This window comes from Neophocaena asiaeorientalis, unplaced genomic scaffold (assembly GCF_003031525.2).
Source record: "Neophocaena asiaeorientalis asiaeorientalis breed wild unplaced genomic scaffold, Neophocaena_asiaeorientalis_V1.1 scaffold2, whole genome shotgun sequence".
Taxonomy (NCBI): domain Eukaryota; kingdom Metazoa; phylum Chordata; class Mammalia; order Artiodactyla; family Phocoenidae; genus Neophocaena; species Neophocaena asiaeorientalis.
The window spans coordinates 208,450-236,413 of record NW_020172182.1 but is presented as its reverse complement, the minus strand read 5'-3'; the positions used below and the strand labels follow the sequence as shown (position 1 = coordinate 236,413).

General features: G+C 36.5%; 1 protein-coding gene across 3 annotated transcripts in view; it reads left to right on the top strand.

Annotated features, from left to right (window-relative positions):
* MINDY2 (MINDY lysine 48 deubiquitinase 2) overlaps positions 1-27,964 on the top strand; it is a 73,242-nt gene that overhangs the window by 7,504 nt on the left and 37,774 nt on the right. For all 3 annotated transcript variants that reach the window (XM_024761357.1, XM_024761364.1, XM_024761349.1), the window contains exons 2-4: positions 6,747-6,804; positions 17,878-17,942; positions 26,149-26,307. In XM_024761357.1, coding sequence (XP_024617125.1) covers positions 6,747-6,804; positions 17,878-17,942; positions 26,149-26,307 — 282 coding nt within the window. The remainder of the gene's footprint in view (positions 1-6,746; positions 6,805-17,877; positions 17,943-26,148; positions 26,308-27,964) is intronic.

The window sequence follows — 27,964 nt, the reverse complement described above, 5'->3', positions numbered from 1 at the left end:
GCCACCAAGGAAGCCCCTATGCAATTTCTCTTTTAATTTTCTCAACCACATCATGAAATCCTTGTGTAGATATTGTTCTTATTTTACATACATAGAAAATTGAGGTGCATAAAGTGTAAATAACTTACCCAAGGTAAGTTTATACCCACTTCAGAACCTGAGCTCTTACTTCAGATATTTGGTTGGAAAGTTGAAATTCAAGGTAACAGTAAGCCTGGTGGACAATAGGCCTGGGACAAACCAGGGTGGAAGAAGAGCTAGTGATAAAGTCAGAGAAGCAGAAATAGACTTCACGATTCCTTAGAACAAATCCTGGGGATCTGTTCTTTGTACAGATTCCTTCTCTTTTTAGCCTCCTGTGTTTTATCCCATGTCCTCTCAATTATCTGACACTTCCAATTTCAGAGGCTTTCTTGAGTTCTGTGGTGAATGAGCTTGCCTTTACCATCAAAGTTTATTAAGTATTTTCTTTGATATTTTCAGTAGTTAAGTTTTCTCTCTCCTGCCACTACCCTAGTTCAGGCCACTTTCATCTCTCTCCTGGACTACTTTAGTAGCCTTTTAACTGTTCTCTTATCTTATTCTCATCTGTCTTACAAGCAATTAATATAAATGTTTCACTGTCACTTTTTCTTTAGGTATATTTTCAGCATGGTAAGCTTGCTGAGCTGCTTAAATATAAGTCCAGTGAAATTTGAACTAAAGATGCCTTTTTTAAAAAAAGTATTTATTTATTTTTATAAACTTATTTATTTATTTGTTTTTGGCTGCCTTGGGTCTTTGTTGCTGCACCCGGGCTTTCTCTAGTTGCGGTGAGCGGGGGCTACTCCTCGTTGTGGTGCCTGGGCTTCTTATTGTGGTGGCTTCTCTTGTTGCGGAGCATGGGCTCTAGGCACACCGGCTTCAGTAGTTGTGACTCGCTGGCTCTAGAGCGCAAGCTTAGTTGTGGCGCATGGGTTTAGTTGCTCCACAGCATGTGAGATCTTCCCAGACCAGGGCTGGAACCCATGTCCCCTGCATTGGCAGGCGGATTCTTAACCACTGCACCACCAGGGAAGCACCAAGATGTCTTCTTTTATTATACATCTTTTACTGGGAAAATTTCACTGGAAAAACATTCTTCATTGTTCTAAAACCTTTGAATTGCATATAAAATAGGACATTCTTGAAAATCTAATACATGTGAATATATCTGCAGTTTCTGATGGTTTTAAATAGTTTTAAATAGGCCTCGATATTACCCTGAGAATGGGGTCTAAGTTCTGATAAACATTGAGGGTAAAGGTGTTTCAAATTGGCCGAAGTTGAAAGTTGTCTCTTATTAAATTTTCCTGATTTGAAATACTGATGGCATGTAGAAAGTCAGTTAGATTTTTAGTATTTTTAAGTACAGTAATTATTCTTAATAATAAATGAATATTACCGCTAAGAAATTAGAATATAAAGCATGATGTATAATAGCTTATAATACATGTTTATTTGCTGGAGCCAGAATTAAAGGCATGTTGAAAGGATCCTTAAGTTTTTTAGCCCTTATTTTGAAAAAAGCTGCATTTCGTCTCTTTGATTCCCATTAATAATACTTATATTATAATTTCTTCACAATTTCAACTTAAAAAAATTACGAATACTATATGATTTGCCACATATTCAAAATCAGTGAGACGTGAACTGAGAAGAAATCTTTTTTTTTTTTGGACGTGCTGTGCTGCTTGCAGGATCTTAGTTCCCCAACCAGGGATTGAGCCCACATCCCCTGCAGTGGAAGTGCAGAGCCCTAACCATTGGACCACCAGGGAATTCCCAAGAAATTGTATTATTTAGTGATCCTTTTTACCGTAAGTAATGCAAAAACAGACTACAGCACAGGAATCAAATAATTCACGGACAAATTAAAAATATTTGTCTCCTGGGACTTCCCTGCGTGGCACAGTGGTTAAGACTCCATGCTCCCAATGCAGGAGGCCCAGGTTCGATCTCTGGTCAGGGAACTAGATCCCACATGCATGCCACAACTAAGAAGCCTGCATGCTGCAACTAAGGAGCCTGCGAGCCGCAACTAAGGAGCCCACCTGGTGCAACTAACTAAATAAATATTAAAAAAAAAAATTTTTGTCTCCTGAGTTCCAACTCAACTTTCTGTTTGAATGTCAAACTAAATTTCACAGTTATGAAGCAGACATCATTTTCTTCTACAAACTTACCTTCCCTTACCAAATGTCTTATTTTTATTAAATGTATGGATCATAAGTTTTAGAGTTCCCTGAGCCTTAGAGTCAACTTCAATTTTTCTTTTCCCATCATCCTTCACTTTTCACTGGTCACAAAGTTCTGTCAGTTCTTCATTTAAAATATATTTCACGGGACTTCCTTGGAGGTCCAGTGGTTAAGACTCTGTGCTTCCACTGCAGGGGGCACGGGTTTGATCCCTGGCTGGGGAACTAAGATCCCACATGCTGTGCGGCACAGCCAAAAAAAAAATAAACACGCACACACATATATATACATATATTTCAGATAACGTTTTATATAAGATTTCATTGAAAGAAAGTGTTGCTGTTTTTAGAAGTCTGTGTATTAATTTTGTATCTTGCAGTTTTACCAAATTCATTGATGAGTTCTGGTAGCTTTTTGGTGGTGTCTTTAGGATTTTCTATGTATAGCATGTCATCTGCAAACAGTGACAGTTTTACTTCTTTTCCAGTTTGGATTCCTTTTATTTCTTTTTCTTGTCTGGTTGCTGTGGTTAGGACTTCCAATACTATGTTGATTAAAAGTGGTAATGGGAATTTCCTGGTGGTCCAGGGGTTAGGAATCCGCACTTCCACTGCAGGGGGCACAGGTTCAATCCCTGGTCTGGGAACTAAGATCCTACAAGCCACACTGGATGGCCAAAAAAAAAAAAAAAAAAGTGGTTGAGCATCCTTGTCTTGTTCCTGATCTGTTAGCTGTGGTCCTGTCATAAATGGTCTCTATTATGGTGAGGTGTGTTTCCTCTGTACCCACTTTGTTGAGAGTTTTTATCATAAATCGATATTGAATTTTATCAAAAGCTTTTTTTGCATCTATTGAGATGATCATATGATTTTTTGTCAGTTTGTTAATGTTGTGTATCACATTGATTGAGTGTTGCAGAGCACAGGCTCTAGGGTGTGCTGGCTTCAGTAGTTGTGACACATGGGCTCCAGAGCACAGGCTCTGTAGTTGTGGCACACGGGCTTAGTTGCTCTGCAGCATGTGGGATCTTCCAGGGCTTGAACCCGTGTTCCCTGCATTGGCAGGCAGATTCTTAACCACTGCGCCACCAGGGAAGCCCCAAACTGTATTTTTTGAGTACTTATTAATTGGTATTCTAATTAAACATTTAACAATGTTCTTTGGCTGGTCATTTTCATACTTACCATTAGCTATATAGACTGTTCCTTATTTCTTTGTTATTACTGGGTCCCCTGCATTTTTTCCCCCCTCTCCCCTATATCAAAATTATAGGTATCAAAATCTTGGCATATCACTTTTGAGATGTTTTACATTTCTGTTCAGGATATTAACACTTTAAGCAGGTTTTGTTATTTTTATTTTTGGTCTCTCTTGAGTCTATTCTCAAGTACACTTCACTCTTCGAATGACCAAGAATTACAGAATAATTGGGCTGAATTAATGACGTTTTATCCTATAGTTGAATATATGGAGTTGTAGTAGCATTATTTCCTTTTGTTAATTTAAGTGTTTAATATTAAATATTTTATTTAAATATTAATTTTAATAGAAATCTAGTTAGAATAATAAAATATTATAGGATAGGACATAATTTATTTTCCTAGATAATAAAAGCTTCATTTTATTTGGACTCTATTAATTTGAAACTGTGTGTGAATATGCACTGAGAGGTTTTGCTCAAATTTTAGGAAGAATATTTAAACTACTTAGAGTACCTTCCAGATGTCCTTGAATACATTAATTTACTTGTAAACAATATGTTATAGATTATTACTAAAAGAGGACCATCTGAGAACCTAGGTCATACTTCATTTGTTTTTCTGTTTTTCATCATAAGATTTAGAGATTCAGACAGAATGCCACAATTTAAAATTCTGTATCCTTAGCTAACTTTCCCATAACCTGTTTTTTCTTTAATAGACTCTAAAGAGACAAAGGAGAGAAAGTCTTACGATCATTAACAAAATCTTCAGCATTTGCCTTTGTGGTGATGGTGGTAGAGGGAAGCAAAAAGAGAAGCAAGCATTCAGGAAGATCATTTTGTGGTTAAAAAAAATTAAGATCTGTTGATGGCTCCAAAGTGTTAGTGGGAAGGAGGCAGACATTTCTTCACTATTATACTCTTTTGTCCCTAGCTTTAGTGAACATCCATAATATTTTGTTGGCTAAGATTCGGGAAATGAATATACTGCTCAGTATGCTTGGGAATAGTTAAAATATTTGCGTATTTGTTGTCCCACTTCTAAAATCTCTATAAAGGTTGTCATTTCCTATTTCAAATGTTTGAAGCAAGACATGATAGGCAGTTGTTATTATTTGGAAATTTCAAGACTAAACCCTGAAATCATCTATTTGTAGAAATCTAGGATTGTAGAATGTATTTCCCAAATACATACACTTGTTAGTGCCTTGGTTTCTTATTGACAATTTTATAGTGGGATTACTACATTGACCAAAAGAGGATAAGCTATTTGTTTATGGGATTTTCTGGTGAATATATTTCTGTACTGAATTTGTCTGGAATAAAAGAATATATAGGTCTCATTTAAGAAGCATTGTTAGCTGAAAACTGGACTTTCAGAGTGGTCTGACAGTTATTCAGAATGTAAATATTCACACTGTATATAAACTACTGGTTTAAATATCAGACCTTCAAAGTGGTATTGAAACACCTTGATAAAATATCATCTAAAGGCAGTTAAAATCATCTAAAGCAGGGATCAACACACTTTTCCTGTAAAGGACCAGATAGTAAATATTTTAGGCTTTGTGGGCCATATCGTCTCTGTTGCAAAGATTCAGCCTGTTATTATAGTGCAAAAGCAGCCAAAGACAGTACGTAAACAAATGAGAGTGACACCCAATACAACTTTATTTAGAAAAACAAGCAGGGGACTATAATTTGCCAATGAGTTTCAATTTGAAAAATATACTCTTTATGGGAACTCTCTGTACTTTCTGCTGAATTTTTCTGTAAACCTAAAACTGCTCCAAAAAAAATGTCTATTACAATTTCTGGGACTTCCCTGGTGGTCCAGTTGTTAAGACTCTGTGCTTCCACTGCAGGGGGCGTGGATTCTATCCCTGGTCGGGGAACTGAGATCCCGCATGCCATGCGGCGCAGCCAAAAAAAAAAAAAAAGTCTATTACAATTTTAAAAAGTGTCCTAGAAAATAAGAATAATTTAGAAACAAGTAATGATCAAAACCTCCATGGCAATTCTTGGTTTTCACTGAGTGATAAAGCCACTGGATGACTAACTCATAAGTACCAACTGTCATGTATGCTTTCAGAGGGTCTAAAACTGTTCTATTTTACAGGGATCTTTTTTAGCACTTACTTTATTCATTGATTAAAACAAAAAATTGTGACATACTGTTACTACATTCGGTAACATAAAGATCCAGAGCACCTTCTTCAACAGTTGTTGTTGGAGAAATTGCTGATTTAAATGATCCTGAAATAGTAATTCCTGAGGAATTTTTAATTATGCTGCTATTCTGTCATTGCTATGTTAATTATTTTGTTCGAGTTTGCATCCTACAGTACTTATTTTTCTTCCATGAATATACCAAGGAGTATGCTTTTCAATAAGTCAGCTAAAATATTTACAATCATTGGCTGTATTATCTGTGTAATTCATCTGATAATTAATTTGAAAAATTCATTTAGACTGTGTTGCAGCTGACATAACTTTTGAAACTTAAATATGACTATAACGTATATATCTACTTTTAACCTTTTTATTGTGACATATAGCGCATACAGAAGAGTACATAAAACAGAGATGTCCAGTTTAACAAGTTATCATAAAGCAAACAGTGGAACTACCATGCAAGTCAAGATATAGAGCATTGCCAGCACCCCAGAGGCCTCTTACATGTCCTGTTACGACTGTAACTCCTTCTCTTATCCCTAGGGTTAACCACAGTCCTAATTTTTATAGTATCCATTTTCTTTTCTTTATACATGTACAGCTCTAAACAGTAAAGTTTAATTTTGCCTGTTTTTAAATTTTACAGGTTGACTCATATAATATGAATCCTTCAGTTTATGACCATCCTTTATACTGTATTCATTTTAGCTACTCAACAAAAAAAAATGGCCCAGGTAGACTGAAGTAATGGAATATTGACCTGTGTTAAGCCTGTCTTCAGTAAAACTGCTGCATGGGTGACCTGTCAAAACGTGTTCGGTGCCTCTTCCTGCCCTTAAACTGTATTTTCTATCATGCAGGACACTGCTGCAGGTGCATAATGACAATCAGGATGGGTGACAAAAGGCATAGCACTTGGCTTTGAAAATAGATTTCTCATTGACTCTCTGAGATCTTATATCACCCTGTAAATTTTATGGTGATAGGATTGGCTTTGTTGTATTAAAGATTAGTTACAAAGATTTTTAAATGTGAGTGTTGTATACCTATAGTAGATACATATAATACACATACATACTTGTGTTTCTGACTGAAGAAACACTTTAAATTATCTAAAACATTTGATTTTATAGAAAAATACTTTGTTTTTCAGGTGAAACTTCCACCGATGATGGAAATCATAACTGCTGAACAGCTGATGGAATATTTAGGTTAGTGTTGAAAAGTGAATGATTTTTATATCTCTTTCAAAATAAACCAAAGTTTTCAAAGCTAATATATTACCAAATTTCACCTTTTTGAGGCTATTTTTAAGTTATAATTTTTAATCTCTTAATTAAAAAATTTTATCAGTATGTTTCTGTTATTGGATGCCTTCTTTCTGACCAGCATTAAAATTCTTTAATATAAATAAAGAGACTAGTGACATCTAGAAAACAACAAGGTGCATATTAATTCCAATAAACTACAGAGTGGGAAATGGCACAAAAACTCTAACATTGAATGTAGGTAGTGTTTTAAAATATTGAGTAGACTTGAATTAAAACCCAGGAGGTGATTTAGAGCAGTGCTACCCAAAATATGATTCATAGACCTCTGTCAGTCTATAAAATGTTAGTTACCGGTCTGCAGTGAAATAGAGGCTTATACTAGACTGTAAAACATTTTAGTCCATCTGAAATTTTTTGATAGCCAATTTTTCTTGATGAAGGAAGCAGTGTATTGAATTGCATTCTTATGCAAGATTCTTATTTCAAAACAGACCATACTACACAGTTTAGTTTGCAGACCAGTTGCATTGAGTAGAACTTGTTTACAGAGCAGGTTGTTGTATATCACCCTGCAGTCTTTTACAATTTAGCAAATAAGAATTTATATATTTATACTATTACCAAATCGGAAATCTTAATCTATATTCTTACAGTTGTTTAGTAATTAAATTTTTATTTTAAAAATTTTTATTAGCTAATTAGTTTATTTATGCCATTCCAGCCAACTAGCTAACTGATTCAGTGGCCATGGCTCATGGGCCTAGCCGCTCCGAGGCATGTGGGATCTTCCCGGACCGGGGCGCGAACCCGTGTCCCCTGCCTCGGCAGGTGGACTCTCAACCACTGCGCCACCAGGGAAGCCCTTGAAGACCTTTTAATTTATGTAATTAATGTCATTTAATCCCACTTACTGGCTAGGGAACCTCATAGTTAAGTGTAGATTACTTTCAATATCTAGATGTCTGGAAATAGAATTTCTATTTAAACCTCTTTTACTCTAGCTTGGTGATTCTTAAACTTTGTGATTTCTAAATTATATTTCATGTAAAAGGCTGAAATATGCTTAGTGCTTTTGATGAACAGCCAGTATGACTGCCAAGGACTGTGCAAAGGGGAAGTATTAGGAGATGAGATTAGAGGTAATGGGATCATATCATACAGTATCCTAGGCTATTATAGCAACTTTGACTTTTGCTGTGGGTGATTGGGAAGCCATTAAAGGATTTTGAACAGAGGACTAATGATCTGACTTTGAGTTTAACAAGAATTCTCTGGCTGTTATGTTGAAAATAGAACTTAGTGGTGTAAAGGCAGAAGCAGGGAGATTGGTTAGCAAGCTGTTAAAACTGGCAAAAGATGGTGGTGGCTTCAAGCAGGGTAGTAGAAGTGGAGATTATAAAATATGGTCAGATTCTGAATATAGAGCTGACAGAATTTGCCGATCAGTTGAATGTGGAGTGAGAGTGAAGTCAAGGGTTACCCCATGATTTTTGGTTTGAACAACTGGAAGGACAGAGTTAACATCAACTGAAACAGGAAAAAATGGAAGGAACATGTTTAGGGAGGAATATCAGGATTTTGGTTTTGGGATGTTTATTGGCATTCAAGTGGAGATATCAGGGAGGCAGTGGGATACATAAATGTAGAGTCTAGAGGACAGGTCTCAATCAGTGCTGTACAGTAAAACTTTCTGTGTCAATGGAAATGTTCTATATCTGTGCTGTCTAGTTTCATAGCCACTAGGCACATGTGGCTCTTGATATCTTAAAATATAGCTGATGTGACTGAGGAACTGAATATTAAATTAATTTTAAATTAAATTAAATTTTTATTAATTAATTAAATTTAAATTTATGTAGCCACATGTCACTACTAGTTATTGTATTGGACAGCACAGATCTAGCCTATAAATACACATTTGGGAACAGATAACATATATAAATGACAGTTATACTGAGTCACAAATAATATGAAAGTAGATAGAGAAGGGAAGAGATCAGTAGACTGAATCTTGGATGTGCCAGTGATTAGAAGCTGAGGAAGAGGAAGAATGGGTAGAAGCTCAACTATATAGAAGAAAAACCAAAGACTAATTTCCTAGAATCTAAATGAAGAGTTTCAATGAAGAGTTAGAGATTAGTTGAATCAAATGCTGCTAATAGGCCACGCAGGATGAAAACTGAAAATTGACCATTGATTGAGCCATAAGGAGGTAATTGGTAACTTCAGCGAGTCCGCAGGATAAAAACCTGACTGGAGTGGGCACAGGGGAAAATTAGAAGCCCTTATATATTGTACATAGCCAGTAGGAATGTAACATAATGAAGCTACTGTGGAAAACAGTTTGTCAGTTCCGTAGAAAGTTAAATATAGAATTACCTATGATCCTACAACTTTACCCAAGAGAAGTAAAAATACATGTTCACATAAAAACTTGTACAGGAATGTTCATAGCAGCATTATAATAATAGCCTAAAAGTGGAAACAACCCAGATAGCCATAAACTGATGAGTGGATAAACAAACTGTGTTATATCCATATAGTGAAACATTATTCAGCCATAAAAAGGAATGTATTGATACATGCTGTAATATGGATAAACCTTAAAGACATTATGCTAAGTCAAAGAAGCCAAGTCACAAAATACCACTTATTATATGATTCCATTTATATCAAATGTCCAGAATAGGCAAATTTAGAGACAGAAAGTAGATTAGTGGTTGCTTAGGACTTGGGAATATAGGGGGGAAATAGAGATTGACTGCTAATGGGTATAGAGTTTCTTTAAGGGGAGACCAAAATGTTCTAAAATTAGATCATGATGATAATTTCACAATCCTATTAATATACTTTAAAAACATTGAATTGTACACTTTAAATGGGTTAATTATATGGTATGTGAATTACATTTCTATAAAGCTGTTTTTCAAAAGAGAAAATTGAAGGAAAGGAATTGAAAAGAGTATTTTAGACAAATAGAAGTATTAGTCTTAGGCAGTACAGAAACTTTATCCTTAGCAATAGGAGGGAAGATAGAATGTATTAAAAATAGATGCAGGTAGGTGGACAGATGTGGGTGTGGTAACTTATAGAAGGTCTTTTGAGTGCTTCTATTTTCTCAGTGAAACGGGAAACCAGGTTATCAGCTGAGAGTGAAGATGAAGGAGGAGTTGTTGAAGATGAGAAGGAAGGTATAAAATAGTTGCCTAGACAAGTTGGAGGTGAATGGGGAGATGAAGTATTATTCCTGGGCATTACCACTGGGGTTAGTGAGACCAGCCAACATTGGCAGTATGATTTCTTCAGTCACACTCAGCTGCATGAGTATAGGCCTGAATAGTGGAGGAGCAGGATTTAACCAGAGCTGGGTTTTTGCCAAGTGAGTATGTTGAAGAAAGAGTCTAGGAAATCGGAGGTATGTGTAGAGAGTGGTTATAATGATGAGCTATAATAGTTAAGTTGCATAAAGAGGAAATGAGGATATAAATATGTTGAAGAAAAATGTGATGGGATTTAGTGGATTGTAGGCCCTGATACAGCTGAAGAATTTTTGGAGCCTGGTGATAACAAACCTGTATGATCATAGGGAATGAGTTTCTGAGATAAGGTGGAATATAAGATTCTTGTTGGAAAAGAGGCAAGGAACAGAAAGTCCAGGGTATTAGATGGGTCATCTCTATGAGTATTGAAATTATCAAAAATTATGGCAGGATTTGTGTCATAGAGAGGTAGTGAGCTAGGAATGAGGCAGATTGACCTGAAAGTTGGTAGAGAACTATAACCAGGTGGGTGGATAATGGGTAGTATTATATGATAGCATGAGTTTTAAAACTGAGGAGTTTTAGGGAGGAGGGAGAGAAAGAATGACCCTAAGGAGCAAGTAGATCCACCTCCAGGCTCACCGGTAAAGAAGCATGAGAGAGAAAAGACATCACTTGAGAGGGCTGCAGTGTCATCAAGGCAGAGCCAAATTTCATTTAGGCAGAAGATGAAGGAAACATTAAGAAAAGAAAATACTTAGAAGATTTGAGAGACCATGAGTTCCAGAGGACAGTGAAATTCAAGATAGGAATTTAGGAGTCGTTAGTATAAAAATGGTATTTAAATCTGTGGAAATTGATGAGATCATTAAGAGAGAAAGTATAAAGAGAGAAGAGACGTGGGTCCAGGATCATCCCCTAAAGTTTCCCAGCATGCACAGATTAGATAGAGCAGTGTTTCTCCACCTTTTTTTCAGTATTGCCCCCCTAAGGAGCCTTTGTAGACATCTTTGTCCTAATCACTCACTCCGGGAAATTTTAATACCACAGATATACTGTATGTCTCTTCATGTCCTGTGGCCCTTTGAAGGCCACAAACTATTATAATATCTAAGATACTTTTGTCCCTACCCTCCAAGAATCAGTTTTTGCCCCCTTGGCGGTAACATCGCCCCTGCTGAAATGCATGGGTTAGAGCAGCGGTCCCCAAACTTTTTGGCACCAGGGACTGCTTTTGTAGAAGACAATTTTTCCACGGGGTGGGGGGAAGTTTCAGCAGGGGCGACGTTTAATATACTGGGCTAAATAAAATATATTATTAAAATTAATTTTACTTCTTTTTACTTTTTTTAATGTGGCTACTAAAAATTTAAAGTTACATATGGGTTTGCATTTATGGCTTGCATTATATTTCTGTTGGACAGTGCTAACCTTAAACTGTGCTGCCACTCCATAGCTTCTTATGTCATCCTGGCTCTGCTGTCTGTGCTATCATAGACCGATGCCATTTACCTAACCTCTTGCCTGCTAGTTATTACCATCACTCTACTTGCCTTTTTCTATTCTACCTTCTGAGACAAAATGAGCTCTTTTGCTGTCAGTTCCCATAGCTAAAGAATGCATTTGTAATGGCAGAGACCCATGAGCAGAGGCAGAGGGCATATGAATGGAGGTAATAATAGTATAAAAGGGTAAGATTGGAGTGGAAATAAAAGCATCATAAATTATAATATCTCTTCATTTTACAGATGAGGTAACCAAAGCTCAGAAAGATTAAATTATGTGTTCTCTCCATCTAGGCACCTTCTAATATGATTTTTAAAGTGCTGAAAAGCTAGTATTCTCAAAAGTATATCCCTTCTCCCTTTCCACCACTCAAGTGTTTTTGATAGAGTATTTTAAATTCCTACTACTTGTCTCTTCCTTTTTTTTTTCTTTTTCTTATCCAGCAAATATTTACTGATTGTGTACTGTGGACAAGTTATTTGGAGATGTCAACAATACAGTCAGTTTGGCTTGCATAAATGTACTAAGAAAATGTTAACATGGTATTTTTCTTGGAAAGAAAATAATTAGTGCATCTTGGTATCTTAAATTTATCTAACTGTTAGATTTTAAAACTCCCTGAGAGAGTAGGACATAGAGTAGAGAATTTTTTAAATTATAGGGAAAAAGAAAAATTGACAAAGTAATATTTAGATTTAGGGTAGCTAAAGAGGTTTGGAAGTCCTGGGCGAGGAGACTCATCTACAGGGACAGCATGAAAGTAATATGATCCTAATGGGAGGTGGGAGAGAAGTGAGCAAGAATAATGTGAGAAGAGAGATTCTGAAAACTCTGCCTCACCAAAAGTAAACTTTATTTAAAGCCAATCCTGCCAAAACAAATTGTTTAATTTTCTAAGCTATTTGGATTTTGTTCTCTTGAGATTACTCCAGTTGTCTGGGGGAACCAGAGATACTTTTTCATTAAATAAGCAAACACTAGTAGAAAGATTGTAAAGATACCATTAAAGGTTTTCCTAGGTTTTTCAAAGGTTAGAGGAGGAGGGAATTTTAATTTGGAAATTTCTGTTACTGGAGTATTAGAACAGGGTCAAACATGGACATGGCTTGTTGGAGGGCTTTGGCCTCAAGAAAGCAACATGAAAGCTCCTAATGAGTGCTAGGAGGTCTAATAAAGTGGGGAAGAAGTGTAGGTGGAAGGCAGAAAATGGTTAGGAAGATGAGGTAAAAAAGCACAACACAAACTAGAATACACACTATGATTTTAACCATCCAAGACAGTTTGTATGATGCTGAGACTAGCATCGTATTATAGTAAGGAAAATGGTTGTTAGGATGATGGTGCTGTCTGACTTTTTAAAAGGTAATTATTTTATCTTTTGAACATAAATACTATAAAAGGAGGTCAATGTTGAAGCATTTTAATTTTGCCCACAGTTGACTGTGTCTTCTCTTTTCCAAATGCTCACCTGGGATAAGTTACCTACTGCCAAACCCTCTCTTCCTTTTTTGGCCTAATGTGGCTGTCAGGTTTTTGTTTCTTAATTTCTGTTTGTCTGAAATATCCCATTAATAGCAAAGCGTTATGGATTCTTTCTTTGAAATTCTTTCCTCTCTGTATACTGGTACTTCGGAATGTGATTTATTGCAAGCTCTTTTGTTTCCTCTGCTCTCCAAATTAGCCTACATATCAGTGTTATCTTCTTAAAGCACCAGTTTCATCCTTCACTTGTCTACTTAAAAACAGAAAGATTCCCTTATGATCTTTCACAAGCAGCCAAACTTACTGATGTATTATTTATGATTTTCTATAATCTGATCAAGCTTACCCATCCAGCCATATTTCCCACCACTCTGCAACATAAATCTTATGTATAAACCTCCTTATAAACTGCCCATATAGCAAGATGTTTCTTATATTTGCTTTTCCCATCATTCTTTCTCCCTCAAAGAATGCTTTTTCCCCTCACTGCCTTGGCAGGTTCTGCCGATTTTTCTGAATCTGCTTTAGACACTACCCCCTACAAAGGATATTTCTAAGTGCTACAGGCTTTATGAATATTTCTTTTCAAAATCACTTGGTACTTAAGGCATTTATTATATTTTACACTCTATTATACCTTATTGTTATTTTATTCTGTTTCCTGTATGTTCTTTGCCCAACCAAATTATTAGTTTTTTAAGGGAAACGCTCATTTCCAAACGCGTTAACCTGTTGCTAAACACGGAATAGACTTTCAATAAATACTGTTTTTTAAAAAATGTTTTATTTATTTATTTATTTGGCTGCGTCAGGTCTTAGTTGCAGCACGCAGGATCTTCGTTGTGGCATGTGGGATCTTTTTTTTGCAGCGCACGGGCTCTTCACTGCGGCGCGCGGGCTCCAGGGCACGCAGGCTCAGTAGTTGGCAGCGTGTGAGCTCTCTAGTTGTGGCACGTGGGCTCCAGAGCCCATGGGCTCAGTAGTTGCAGCATGAGCGCTCTCTAGTTTGGTGCATGGACTCTAGAGTGTGCAGGCTCAGTAGTCGCGGCGTGTGGTTTTAGTTGCCCCACAGCATGTGGGATCTTAGTTCCCCGACCAGGGATTGAACCTGCATCCCCTTCATTGGAAGGCAGATTCTTAACCACTGGACCACCAGGGAAGTCCCTCAATAAATATTTTTGATTGAAGTAGTATTGGGGACCAATTTTGTTATAAAGGTTAGATAAGCTAGACAGAATTCTTAAGAGATGATTTATTTAGATATCTAAAACTGAAAGATGCTCCCTTAAAAACTCAAAATCAGTCTTTTAAAAATATCTAATTCTCTATTACAAACTTTCCTAAAAATACAGATGTCTACTGCTTCACATCACCCCAAAATTTAGTCACTTAGAACAATGAACGTTTATTATCACACAGTATCTGTAGGTCAGGAATCTGGGTGTGGCTAAGTGACTCTGGCTTAAGGTCTCTCATGAGGTTGCAGTCAGTGTGTCAGTTGGGGCTGCAGTCTTATCTCCAGGCCCAACTGAGGAAGATCTGCTTCCAAGCTTACTCACTTGGTTGTTGGCAGGATTCAGTTCCTCACAGGTTGTTGGATTGAGGTTCTCAGTTCCTCATTGACTGTGACTCTCTGTGGCTCTCTCTCTAGAGGCTTCCTTCAATTCCTTGCCATGGGCATCTCCAAAAGGCAGCTCAGAACATGGCAGGTGGCATTCCTCAGAGTGAGCAAATGAGAAAGCACCATAACAAACGACACAATATTTTCTTTTATAATTTTGTAAGTGACATTTCATTAATTCTGTTGTATTTGATTCACTAGAAGTGAATCCAGTCCACACTCAAGGGAAGGTGATCATACAAAGGTATGAATGCCAGGCTATAGGGCTTATTGAGGTCCATCAAAGAGGCTGCCTCCCTTAGTCAGGCCATTCTTCTCTTGTCTGAAGATCTTTTCTTTTTTTTTTTTTTTTTTTTTTTTTTTTTTTTTTTGCGGTACGCGGGCCTTTCACCGCTGTGGCCTCTCCCATTGCAGAGCACAGGCTCCGGATGCGCAGGCTCAGCGGCCATGGCTCACGGGCCCAGCCGCTCTGCGGCATGTGGGATCTTCCCGGACTGGGGCACGAACCCGTGTGCCCTGCATCGGCAGGCAGACTCTCAACCACTGCGCCACCAGGGAAGCCCTGAAGATCTTTTCTGACGTCAGGAAAAGAGGAGTTGCTTATTTGAGTCTTTCCCAATAATTATTCTATTCTTAGCACCTAAGCTTTAATCTATGATAGCATATCTAGGGTCATTTAGTATTGAATTATGTAATGTTCTGCATCCTGACCCTATTAAAGTTGTAGGAAAGCATACACTACAGTCTTTTATCAGGATAAATACAGAGCTTAAATGAGATATAGGATACCAGTATAGCAAATATATTCTCAATTATTTGAATAAATAATGTATAAAATTTACTCAAAGCGTAGTTTTCAGTTAAATGCTATATTAAAACCTCAACATGTAATATACAATGTGCCATGTATAGAAAGGATTCAAAAATATTTGTTAAATACACTTGCTTATATATTTCTGTGAATGAATTAATTTAGTGATTTAGAATTCCTGTGCCTATGGTGGAATAAAATTGTTATCAGTTAGATTTTGCCATCTTAAAGTTCTAAATAAAAGCAAAAATAATAATATATTGATGTTCGTAGGAATTCCTTTATTATCAGAGTTGGAGAGATTAAAAGAATACTTTTTTAAAAACTTATTTATTTATTTATCTTTGGCTGCGTTGGGTCTTCGTTGCTGCGCGCAGCTTTTGCTAGTTGTAGCAAGCAGGGGCTAATCTTTGTTGTGGTGCATGGGCTTCTCATTTGCGGTGGCTTCTCTTGTTGCAGAGCACAGGCTGTAAGCACATGGGCTTCAGTAGTTGTGGCTCGTTGGCTTAGTAGTTGTGGCTCACGGGCTCTAGAGCGCAGGCTCAGTAGTTGTGGCGCATGGGCTTAGTTGCTCCTTGGCATGTGGGATCTTCCCGGACCAGGGCTCGAACCCATGTCCCCTGCAATGGCAGGCGGATTCTTAACCACTGTGCCACTAGGGAAGTCCCTAAAAGAATACTTGATGCAGTCTTTAGAAGTTTATTTTGAATTTGAAAATAAAAGTTAATAAAACAATTTATCAACTTAGTGATTTGGGAGGCTGGCTGAGAAGTTAGTTCCATGTATCACTGTTTATATCAAATTAATTCCAGATAAATTAAAGATTTAAACGTAAAAAAAGACAAACATAAAATTACATGAAGAAAGTATATGTGAATGTTTGTATACTCTGAAGAGGTGAAAATCTTTCTAACATGACATCAAACCCATCAAACCCAGAAGCTATAATAGAAGAATTTGACTATACTGAAATTAAATATTTCTGTATGGTGAAAAGTAGGCAAAAAACATCACCATAAAGTCAGAAGCCATTATGGGAAAAAAAAAATTTACCATGTATAACAGGAAATGTTCTAATTCCTCTAACTGAAAAAGAGCTTTTATGTGGTTCAGTAAAAAAAAAAAAAAATACTTGGATAGGCAGGCAATTCAAAGAAAAGTATATGTAATTAATACATAGCTAAAAAGGCAAAACATGGATAAAAAGTTACTGCATATATTAAAATGATGCTACATATATTTAAAAGGTATCACGTATACTAAAAGTCATTTATAGGGGCTTCCCTGGTAGCACAGTGGTTAAGAATCCGCCTGCCAATGCAGGGGACACGGGTTCCAGGGAACACGGGTTCGAGCCCTGGGCTGGGAAGATCCCACATGCCGTGGAGCAACTAAGCCCACGTGCCACAACTACTGAGCCTGCACTCTAGAGGCCGTTTTACCACTGAGCCCGTATACCACAACTGATGAAGTTTGCACGCCTAGAGCCTGTGCTCTGCAACGAGAAGCCACCACAATAAGGAGGCCGCGCACCACAACGAAGAGCAGCCCCCGCTTGCTGCAACTGGAGGAAGCCCGCGTGCAGCAACAAAGACCCAATGCAGCCAAAAATAGATAAGTAAATAAATTTATTTTTTAAAAAGTCATTTATATATTAAAATGGTGATACCAAGTGAAAATACATGTATAAAAATATATCAATTGGGGGGAAGTATAGTTGCTTTACAATATTATATTAGTTTCAGGTGTACAGCATAGTGATTCAGTATTTTTACAGATTATACTCCATTAAAAGCTATTATAAGATAATGGCTATAATTCCCTGTGCTATACAATATATTCTTGTTGCTTATCTATTTTATACATAGTAGTTTGTATCTCAATTCCATACCCCTTTCTTGCCTCTCTCTCTCCCCTCTCCTCACCGGTAACCACTAAGATACCAATTTTTTAAATGCAAAAAAAAATGTTTGCTTACTTCTAAGAATGACAAACATTTAGAAGACTGATGACACCCATTCTTGGAAAGGTATTGGGGTAATAGTTATCTTGCTGGTAGCAGTGAAACTTGGTAAAAACCTTTTAGAGCTTTATTGTAGTGACATGGAAAGATGCTTAAATATAAAGAGGAGGAAAAAGAAAGTTCAAAACAGGATGTACACTGAAAAAATATGTGAGACCTTAGCTAACAGTTAACATTGATTTTCTCTGAATGGGGGGGGGTAAATATTTTATGTTACCTATTGCTACAATTTATAATTAAAATATATTACCTTCGTAATTAGATAAAAAGTAATATTTTTAAAAGGCAACTTTACCATTTCTTTTTACAGGAGATTACATGCTTGATACAAAGCCAAAAGAAATTTCAGAAATTCAACGTTTAAACTATGAGCAGGTAATAGATACAATTTTTGTTATATTAAGATAGTTAATTTTTACTTACGGATATATTCATTGGTCTCTATCAGTGGCCTTTCTTTTTTTTTTTTGAATTTTTGAATTTTATTTATTTTTTTATACAGCAGGTGATCTTCTGCCCATTTTTTGATTGGGTTGTTTGTTTTTTTAATATTGAGCTGTTTATATATTTTGGAGATTAATCCTTTGTCCGTTGATTTGTTTGCAAATATTTTCTCCCATGCTGAAGGTTGTCTTTTTGTCTTGTTTGTGGTTTGCTTTGCTTTACAAAGCTCTTAAGTCTTATTAGGTCTTATTTTATTTCCATTACTCTAGGGGGTGGATCAAAAAAGATCTTGCTGTGATTTATGTCAAAGAGTGTTCTTCCTATGTTTTCCTCTAAGACTTTTATAGTGTCTGGCCTTACATTTAGGTCTTTAATCCATTTTGAGTTTATTTTTGTGTATGGTGTTAGGGAGTGTTCTAATTTCATTCTTTTACGTGTAGCTGTCCAGTTTTCCCAACACCACTTATTGAAGAGACTGTCTTTTCTCCATTGTACATCCTGGCTTGCTTTGTCATAGATTAGTTGACCATAGGTACGTGGGTTTATCTTTGGGCTTTCTATCCTGTTCCATTGACCTATATTTCTGTTTTTGTGCCAGTACCATATTGTCTTGATTATTGTAGCTTTGTAGTAGAGTCTGAATTCAGGGAGTCTGATTCCTCCAGCTCCACTTTTTTCCCTCAAGACTGCTTTGGCTATTCGGGGTCTTTTGTGTCTCCATACAAATTTTAATACTTTTTGTTCTAGTTGTGTAAAAAATGCCATTGGTGATTTGATAGGGATTGCATTGAATCTGTAGATTGCTTTGGGTAGTATAGTTATTTTAACAATATTGATTCTTCCAGTCCAAGAACATGGTATATCTCTCCATCTGTTTGTGTCATCTTTTTTAAAAGAATTTTTTTTTATATATCAGGTTCTTATTGGTTATCCATTTTATACATATTAGCATATATATGTCAATCCCAGCTGCTTTTGCTGCATCCCATAGGTTTTGGATCATCATGTTTTCATTGTAATTTGTCTGTAGATATTTTTTGATTTCCTCTTTAATTTCTTCAGTGATCTCTTAGTTATTTAGTAACGTATTGTTTACCCTCCATGTGTTTGTGTTTTTTATGGTTTCTTTTGCTGTAATTGATTTCTAATCTCATAGCATTGTGGTCAGAAAAGATGCTTGATATGATTTCAGTTTTCTTAAATTTACCAAGGCTTGATTTGTGACCCACAATGTGATCAATCCTGAAGAATGTTCCATGTGTACTTGAGAAGAAAGTGTAATATGCTATTTTTGGAAGGAATGTCCTATAAATATCAATTAAATCTATATGGTCCATTGTGTCATTTAAAGCTTGTGTTTCCTTATTAATTTTCTGTTGGGATGATCTGTCCATTGGTGTAAGTGAGGTGTTCAAAGTCCCCCACTATTGTTGTGTTACTGTCGATTTCCTCTTTTATAGCTGTTAGCAGTTGCCTTATGTATTGAGGTGCTCCTGTGTTGGGTGCATATATATTTACAATTGTTATATCTTCTTCTCGGATTGATCCCTTGATCATTATGTAGTATCCTTCCTTGTCTCTTGTAACATTCTTTATTTTAAAGTCTATTTTATCTGATATAAGTATTGCTACTCCAGCTTTGTTTTGATTTCCATTTGCATGGAATATCTTTTTCCATCCCCTCACTTTGAGTCTGTATGTGTCCCTAGGTCTGAAGTGGGTCTCTTGTACAGAGCATATATATGGGTCTTGTTTTTGTATACATTCAGTGAGCCTGTGTCTTTTGGTTGGAGCATTTAATCCATTCATGTTTAAGGTAATTATTGATATCTATGCTCCTTTACCATTTTCTTAATTGTTTTGGGTTTGTTTTTGTAGGTCGTTTTCTTCTCTTGTGTTTCCCACTTAGAGAAGTTCCTTTAGCATTTGTTGTAGAGCTGGTTTGGTGGTGCTGAATTCTCCTAGCTTTTGCTTGTCTGTAAAGCTTTTGATTTCTCCACTGATTCTGGATGTGATCCTTGCCAAATAGAGTAATCTTGGTTGTATGTTCTTCCCTTTCATCACTTTAAATATATTGTGCCACTCCCTTCTGGCTTGTGGAGTTTCTGCTGAGAAATCAGCTGTTAACCTTATGGGAGTTCCCTTGTATGTTATTTGTCCTTTTTCCCTCGTTGCTTTCAATAATTTTTCTTTGTCTTTAATTTTTGTCAATTTGATTACTATGTGTGTTGGCGGGTTTCTCCTTGGGTTTATCCTGCCTGGGACTGTCTGCACTTCCTGTACTTGGATGGCTATTTCCTTTCCCATGTTAGGGAAGTTTTTGACTATAATCTCTTCACATATTTTCTTGGGTCCTTTCTCTCTCTCTTCTCCTTCTGGGACCCCTATAATGCAAATGTTGTTGCATTCAGTGTTGTCCCAGAGGTCCCGTAGGCTGTCTTCATTTCTTTTCATTCTTTTTTCTTTATTCTGTTCCACGACAGTGAATTCCACCATTCTGTCTTCCAGGTCACTTATCCGTTCTTCTGCCTCAGTTATTCTGCTATTGATTCCTTCTAGTGTATTTTTCGTTTCAGTTATTGTATTGTTCATCTCTGTTTGTTCTTTAATTCTTCTAGGCTTTTGTTAAACATTTCTTGCATCTTCTCGATCTTTGCCTCCATTCTTTTCCCGAGGTCCTGGATCATCTTCACTATCATTATTCTGAATTCTTTTTCTGGAAGGTTGCCTTTCTCCATTTCATTTAGTTGTTTTTCTGGGGTTTTATCTTGTTCCTTCATCTGGTACAAAGTCCTCTGTCTTTTCATTTTGTCTATCTTTCTGTGAATGTGGTTTTCCTTCCACAGGCTGCAGAATTGTAGTTCTTCTTGCTCTGCTGTCTGCTGTCTCATGGATGAGGCTATCTAAGAGGCTTGTGCAAGTTTCCTGATGGGAGGGACTGGTGGTGGGTAGAGCTGTGTGTTGCTCTGGTGGGCAGAGCTCAGTAAAACTTTAATCCGCTTGTCTGCTGATGGGTTGGGTTGGGTTCCCTCCCTGTTGGTTGTTTGGCCTGAGGTGACCCAGCACTGGAGCCTACCCGGCTCTTTGGTGGGGCTAATGGCAGACTCTGGGAGGGCTCACGCCAAGGAGTACTTCCCAGAACTTCTGCTTCCAGTGTCCCTGTCCCCACAGAAAGCGACATCCACCCCCTGCCTCTGCAGGAGACCCTCCAACACTAGCAGGTAGGTCTGGTTCAGTCTCCCCTGGGGTCACTGCTCCTTCCCTTGGGTCCCAATGTGCGCACTACTTTGTGTGTGCCCTCCAAGAGTGGAGTCTCTGTTTCCCCTGTCCTGTCAAAGTCCTGCAATCAAATCCCACTAGCCTTCAAAGCCTGATTCTCTAGGAATTCCGCCTCCTGTTGCTGGACCCCCAGGTTGGGAAGCCTGACGTGGGGCTCAGAACCTTCGCTGCAGTGGGTGGACTTCTGTGGTATAAGTGCTCTCCAGTCTGTGAGTCACCCACCCAGCAGTTATGGGGTTTGATTTTATTGTGATTGTACCCCTCCTACCATCTCACTGCGGCTTCTCCTTTGTCTTTGGATGTGGGGTATCTTTTTTGGTGAGTTCCAGTGTCTTCCTGTCCATGATTGTTCAGCAGTTGGTTGTGATTCTGGTGCTCTCGCAAGAGGGAGTCTCTGGATTTTTGGGCATATTCTTTGTTTTCTCTTTTTACACCCTTTTAAAAATGTAAAAAAACATTATTAGCTCACAGCCTTATTTGACCCACAGGCCGTACTTTGCTGATCTGTCTTTTATGTGAATCTATATGCAATGTAGAATGAAACATAGATATCATTCTACACACCTATGTAGAATGATAACTTGGTATTTTCCTTGAAAAAATTGACTTTCAAGTGAATTTGTTATTGATTTATCTTTCCTCATTTGTGTACATTTTACAATTAAATCATATGTAGGAAACAGTTCAGCAAATGATGTCTGGGGTATGTCGTTAGGACTAAATCTGCTGTTTCGTAGTTTCAATGTGTCTACATTGCTTGGCACGTTCTTTAGAGATACTATTCTGTAATATAGGAGCGGACCACTGGGCTCAAAATTATTGGAGCTGTAAGAAAGCAAGCATAGCTTCATTTTCTTCAGTATTCTTCCTTTGTTTGACAATGGAAGGCAAGAAGAAATCAGGTTCTTACAGTGGAAGAAGTATCAGGCAGGGAAGAAACAGATATCATTGGAACCTTTATGTTTACTTTCAAAGTAACCCTTACTACATACTTTCACCAGTATCCAAATGGCAAAAAAAAAAACAAAATTCATTTTGGTATTGCAAAATTTCTTGAATTTGAATGTTCAAATAATCTAGTCCTAATAAAATGGAAAAGTGAGTATGTTGCATTGCATCACTGTGTAAGGTAGGAAATCCATAGCTAAAGCCAAATAGTATGCTAAATCATTTAAATTCTATTGGAATTTGTAGCTTAAAGCAAGGATTTCTAAACATTTCTCACAATGGAAACTTCTTTTCAAATGAAATCTTAGGCTAACCTTCAATATATAAAACCAGTAAATATTTTATAAGTATAAAGTATTATGGTTAAATTTATATCATTTATCAAATTTGTATCATTTCTTATTGAAATCAGCAAGGCTATTATGATTAATACAAAAACTTGAAATTAGAAATTATGGATCATAGTTGCAGTTTCACATTAACCTCAAAATTCATTTTACTTCTGTTACACAGTCTTGAGAAAATCTTTTTTATTTATTGATTCATTTTTTAACATCTTTATTTGAAGTATAATTGCTTTACGATGTTGTGTTAGTCTCTGCTGTATAACAAAGTGAATCAGCTATATGTATACATATATCCCCATATCCCCTCCCTCTTGCATCTCCCTCCCACCCTCCCTATCCCACCGTTCTAGGTGGTCACAAAGCACCAAGCTGATCTCCCTGTGCTATGCAGCTGCTTCCCACTAGCTATCTATTTTACATTTGGTAGTGTATATATGTCCATGCCACTCTCTTACTTCGTCCCAGCTTACCCTTCCCCCTCCCCATGTCCTCAAGTGCATTCTCTACGTCTGCCTCTTTATTCCTGTCCTGCCCCTAGGTTCATCAAAACCATTTTTTTTTATTCCATATATATGTGTTAGCATACGGTATTTGTTTTTTGAGAAAATCTTGAGTGATGAGTATTTGCAAATGATATCAGCACTTTGTTTCAAGTCTGTTTTGCAGTCTCAGGATATGTTTCCATTAAGGTGATCTAGACTCTTGAAAAATTATTGGAAGTAAAGTTTTGCTTCAAAGTTGAAACAGACACTAACAACCACTTGCATTTCTTATAAACATGTTAGACAGAAAGTACCCTGCATTTAAAATAAGCTCTAAAACTATTTATAAGGTATTGTGATTGCATTACCATTAGTTTTGAGAATAGTATGTACCAAGCTGATAAGACTGAGTCTAAGCTGGTGCTTAATGTTACACAGGTGTGATGTAACAACGTTCTTTTTGTATAGTTTTGTGTGAGCAGAAATGTTTAAGCCTAAATTTTAGAAAGACCAATGCAGAGCTGCAGTCTTCCTAATTAAAAACCCTTTTACCAGAAATCATAATATAAACAAAGAGCATATTTCTTTCAGTTTTGCTTAATGATGACAACACAAGAAAATACTGTGTGTGTGTGTGTGTTTATGACAGGTTTTTATATGACTGCAAATATATTTTTTAAATATATCTTATATTCAACTTTAAAATTTCACCACGTTAACAGTACCTTTAAGAAAAATTCTAAGAAACAGTTGAACTACTGGCTTAAAGGAGTAGTAATCCTTTCTTGTAAGCACCCATTTGGATTCAAGAACAAGATGGCAAAATACTCTTTTTAACTCTTTGTTTATAAATTTGTTTATTTTTATCAGTTTTATTTATGGATATTATTAATTGTATTAACTTATTTTAACATTTTATAATCTATTAAAACTGTAGAAGATACATAAAGGTATAAGCTTGAGTCCAGGAGCTGTTAGAAATTATACTTCCCCCTGAAGGAAACTGTGGATGACTGGCAACTAAGAATTTAACAAATAGCAGAAAAAAATCAGTAGTATCAGTGGTAGAACTATAATCCTACAGTGGCTCATTATTGTTACTATTTTCTCACATTCATCATTGTTATGGCTTTAGGAAAAGTTCTAAAACACTGAAAGGAAAAAAATGTGAGCTGATTGTTTTCAAGGGTTCAACTTTTAGGAAGACTGAGAAAATATATTGTTTTGGGGGAATATAGTTATTAGAGGTGAAACTGACAAAATCCAAAGAGTATATAACAGTGTTATCCTGTTATAAATTCTTCATTCATAAATTTAAAACATTTGAATAATTTGTTTTCAGTCTGTATAGTCTCTTAGCATGGAATTTTACAAGTTAATTGGTAAAACAGAACTTTGTTATTATGACCTAAATTTGTCCATCTGAGATTTCAGTGAGAGTCCCTAATTTTAATATAAAAGGATTTATTTCATGTTCACCCTTTCTACTATAAGCCCTCCAGTAGGCTATAGTCTGCTCCTGTTTTATATCTTTAGTGTGTAGCACAGTGTCTGATTAACAGTAGGGATTCAATAAAATTTTATCAAATTTTATATATTGGTTTTTATTTGTTCCATCAAATATACCCTCTAAATTATGTCCATATTTAATATATTAAAACGTTTAGAAAAACATGTTTTAAAATAGTCTTCATTACACACTTACATGACCGTGTTTATTGAGAAAACTGTTGTGGACAGAACGACTCTTTAATTTGACCAACAAGTCTTTGTGATCCAGCCTTTATCTCAGACTTCATCTCCCACCATTTACATTGATACATAATTATTACCCAAAGTCCATAGTTTACATTAGGGTTCACTCTTGATGTTTATACTTTCTTTGGGTTTTGAGAAATGTATAATGACATGTATCCACCTTTATAGTATCCTACAGAATAGTTTTCACTGCCTTAAAAGTCCTCAGTGCTCTGCCAGTACATCCCTCCCTCCTCCTGACCCCTGGCAACCACTGATCTTTTTACTGTCTCCATCGTTTTGCCTTTTCCCACTGTGTCATTTCGAATCATACAATATATTTCAGATTGGCTTCTTTCACTTAGTAATGTACATGTAAATTTTCTCCATGTCTGTTCATGGCTTGATAGCTCATTTCTTTTTCTTTCTTTTTTATAAATTGTTAAAAAACATAATATAAAATTTACTCTCTTAACCATCTTTAAGTGTATAGTTTTGTCGTGTTAACTGTATTTATATTCTTGCATAACATCTCTAGGACATTTTCATCTTGTAAAACTAAAATTCTATACTCATTGAACAACTCTCCAGATCTCCCTCCCTCCAGCTCCTGACAACTACCATTCTACTTTCTATTTCCATGATTTTGACTACTCTAGATATCTCACATAAGTGGAGTCATACAGTATTTGTTCTTTTGCAGCAGCTTATTTCACTCAGCATAATGTCCTCAAGTTTCATCCATGTTGTAGCATGTAATAGTATTTCCTTCTTTATTTTTTTAAGGCTGAATAATATTCCATTGTATATGTACACTATGTTCCCTTTATCCATTTATCTGTTAATGGACATTTGAGCTGCTTCCACCTCTTGGCTGTTGTGAATAATGCTGCAATGAATATGGGTGTACACATATCTCTTCAAGACGATGCTTTAAATTCTTTCAGTTCTTTTAGGAATATACCTAGAAGTGGAAGAGGCCTTCCTCTTTGACTAGAAATTTTGTCCTTGGACTTCCTGGTCTAAAAATAGGTCCCTCACCCCTCTCACTCAGTACATCCTTATCCTGTTCAATTTTTCTTACTAATACTTGACTTTGTAATTTATGTATTTGTCTCTCATAGTAGAATGTTAGTTCCATGAGATTAGGAACTTTGTTTTATCCACTATTTTATCATTAGAACTCATACTAGTGCCTTGCACATAGTAGGTACTTAATAATAAAAATTGAAGGGATGAATAAATTGGATAAAATGGAAAATTTGTAGTAAATGTGCCTGCATTTAAATATCTTTTTTGTTGTTGTTTGATTTTCCTTTTTTCTCTTCCCCTTTCTATTTTCAGAATATGAGTGATGCTATGGCAGTACTGCACAAACTACAGACAGGCTTGGATGTAAATGTAAAATTCACTGGTGTTCGAGTGTTTGAATATACACCAGAATGCATAGTATTTGATCTTCTTGATATTCCTTTGTACCATGGATGGCTAGTGGACCCTCAGGTAAGTAGAAAACCTTAAATTATATGAACACAAATATAGTAAAAATCTATTAATTTGGCAAATTAATCTAGATTTATATTTTCTGATACTTATGTTTTTGTGCTTTTACATGAAATTAGCCATATTGTGAGGTTAAGAGCACAGTCCTCCAGACTGCTAAATCTGCCCAAGACTTCTGACTATCATTTCATGGAGTTAGAGGCCAACTACAAAGCTGAGTCCACATTCTCATCAACACTTGTTATTGTCTATCTTTTTGATTACAGCCATCCTAGTAGGTGTAAAGTTGTATCTCATTGTGGATTGTTTGCATTTCTCTAATGACTAATGATGTTGATCATCTTTTCATGTGCTTATGAGCCATTTGTATATCTTCTTTAGAGAAATATCTGCAGATCTCTTGCCCATTTTTAATTGGGCTATTTGTCTTTTTGTTACTGGGTTCTAAGAGTTCTTTGTATACTTATAATATATAAAGTATGTAAGTATAGAGTATATAGTTTTAGTGCTTAATTTAGGAGTATGATCCATTTTGAGTTGATTTGTATATATAGTTTGGGGAAGGGATCCAACGTTATTCTTCTGCATGTGGATATTCAGTTGTACCAGCCCCATTTGTTGAAAAGGTTATTCTTCCCCCCAGTGAATTGTCTTGGCAGTCAGAGTGATCTTTGTGAAATAAACCCTCCCCTTTATCCCTGCGCCCTACCCTTTTCCTTAAAAGCCTCCAGTGTAACTAAAATAAGATACAAAATCTTTTTTTTTTTTTTTACTTTTTATTGGCGTATAGTTGATTTACAATGTTGTGTTGGTTTCAGGTGTAAAGCAAAGTGAATCAGTTATACATGTACATATATCCACTCTTTTTAGATTCTTCTCCTATATAGGCCATTAGAGAGTACTGAGTAGAGTTCCCTGTGCTATACAGTAGGTTCTTATTAGTTATCTATTTTATATATAGTAGTGTGTATATGTCAATCCCAATCTCCCAATTTAACCCTCCCCCCACTTTGCCCCCTGGTAACCATAAGTCTGTTTTCTACATCTGTGACTCTGTTTCTGTTTATTTTAAATTTCATTATTTATTTATTTTTGGCTGTGTTGGGTCTTCATTGCTGTGTGTGGGCTTTCTCTAGTTGTGGCAAGTGGGGGTTACTCTCTGTTCCCACACGCGGGCTTCTCATTGCAGTGGCTTCTCTTGTTGCGGAGCACAGGCTGTAGGCGTGCAGGCTTCAGTAGCACGCAGGCCCTAGAGCACGCAGGCTTCAGTAGTTGCGGTGCATGGGCTCCGTAGTTGTGGCTTGCAGGCTCCAGAACACAGGCTCAGTAGTTGTGGCACACGGGCTTAGTTGCTCCACGGCATGTGGGGTCTTCCCAGATCAGGGCTCGAACCCGTGTCCCCTGCATTGGCAGGCGAATTCTTAACCACTGCACTACCAGGGAAGTCCTTTATTTCTATTTTGTAAATAAGTGCATTTGTAACATTTTTTTAGATACTACATATAAGCGACATCATATGATATATGTCTTTATCTGACTTACTTCAGTCAATATGACAATCTCTGGGTCCATCCATGTTGCTGCAAATGGCATTATTTTGTTCTTTAAAATAAGATACAAAATATTTATTAGAGTTTTTTTTTTAAAGAAGATGTTG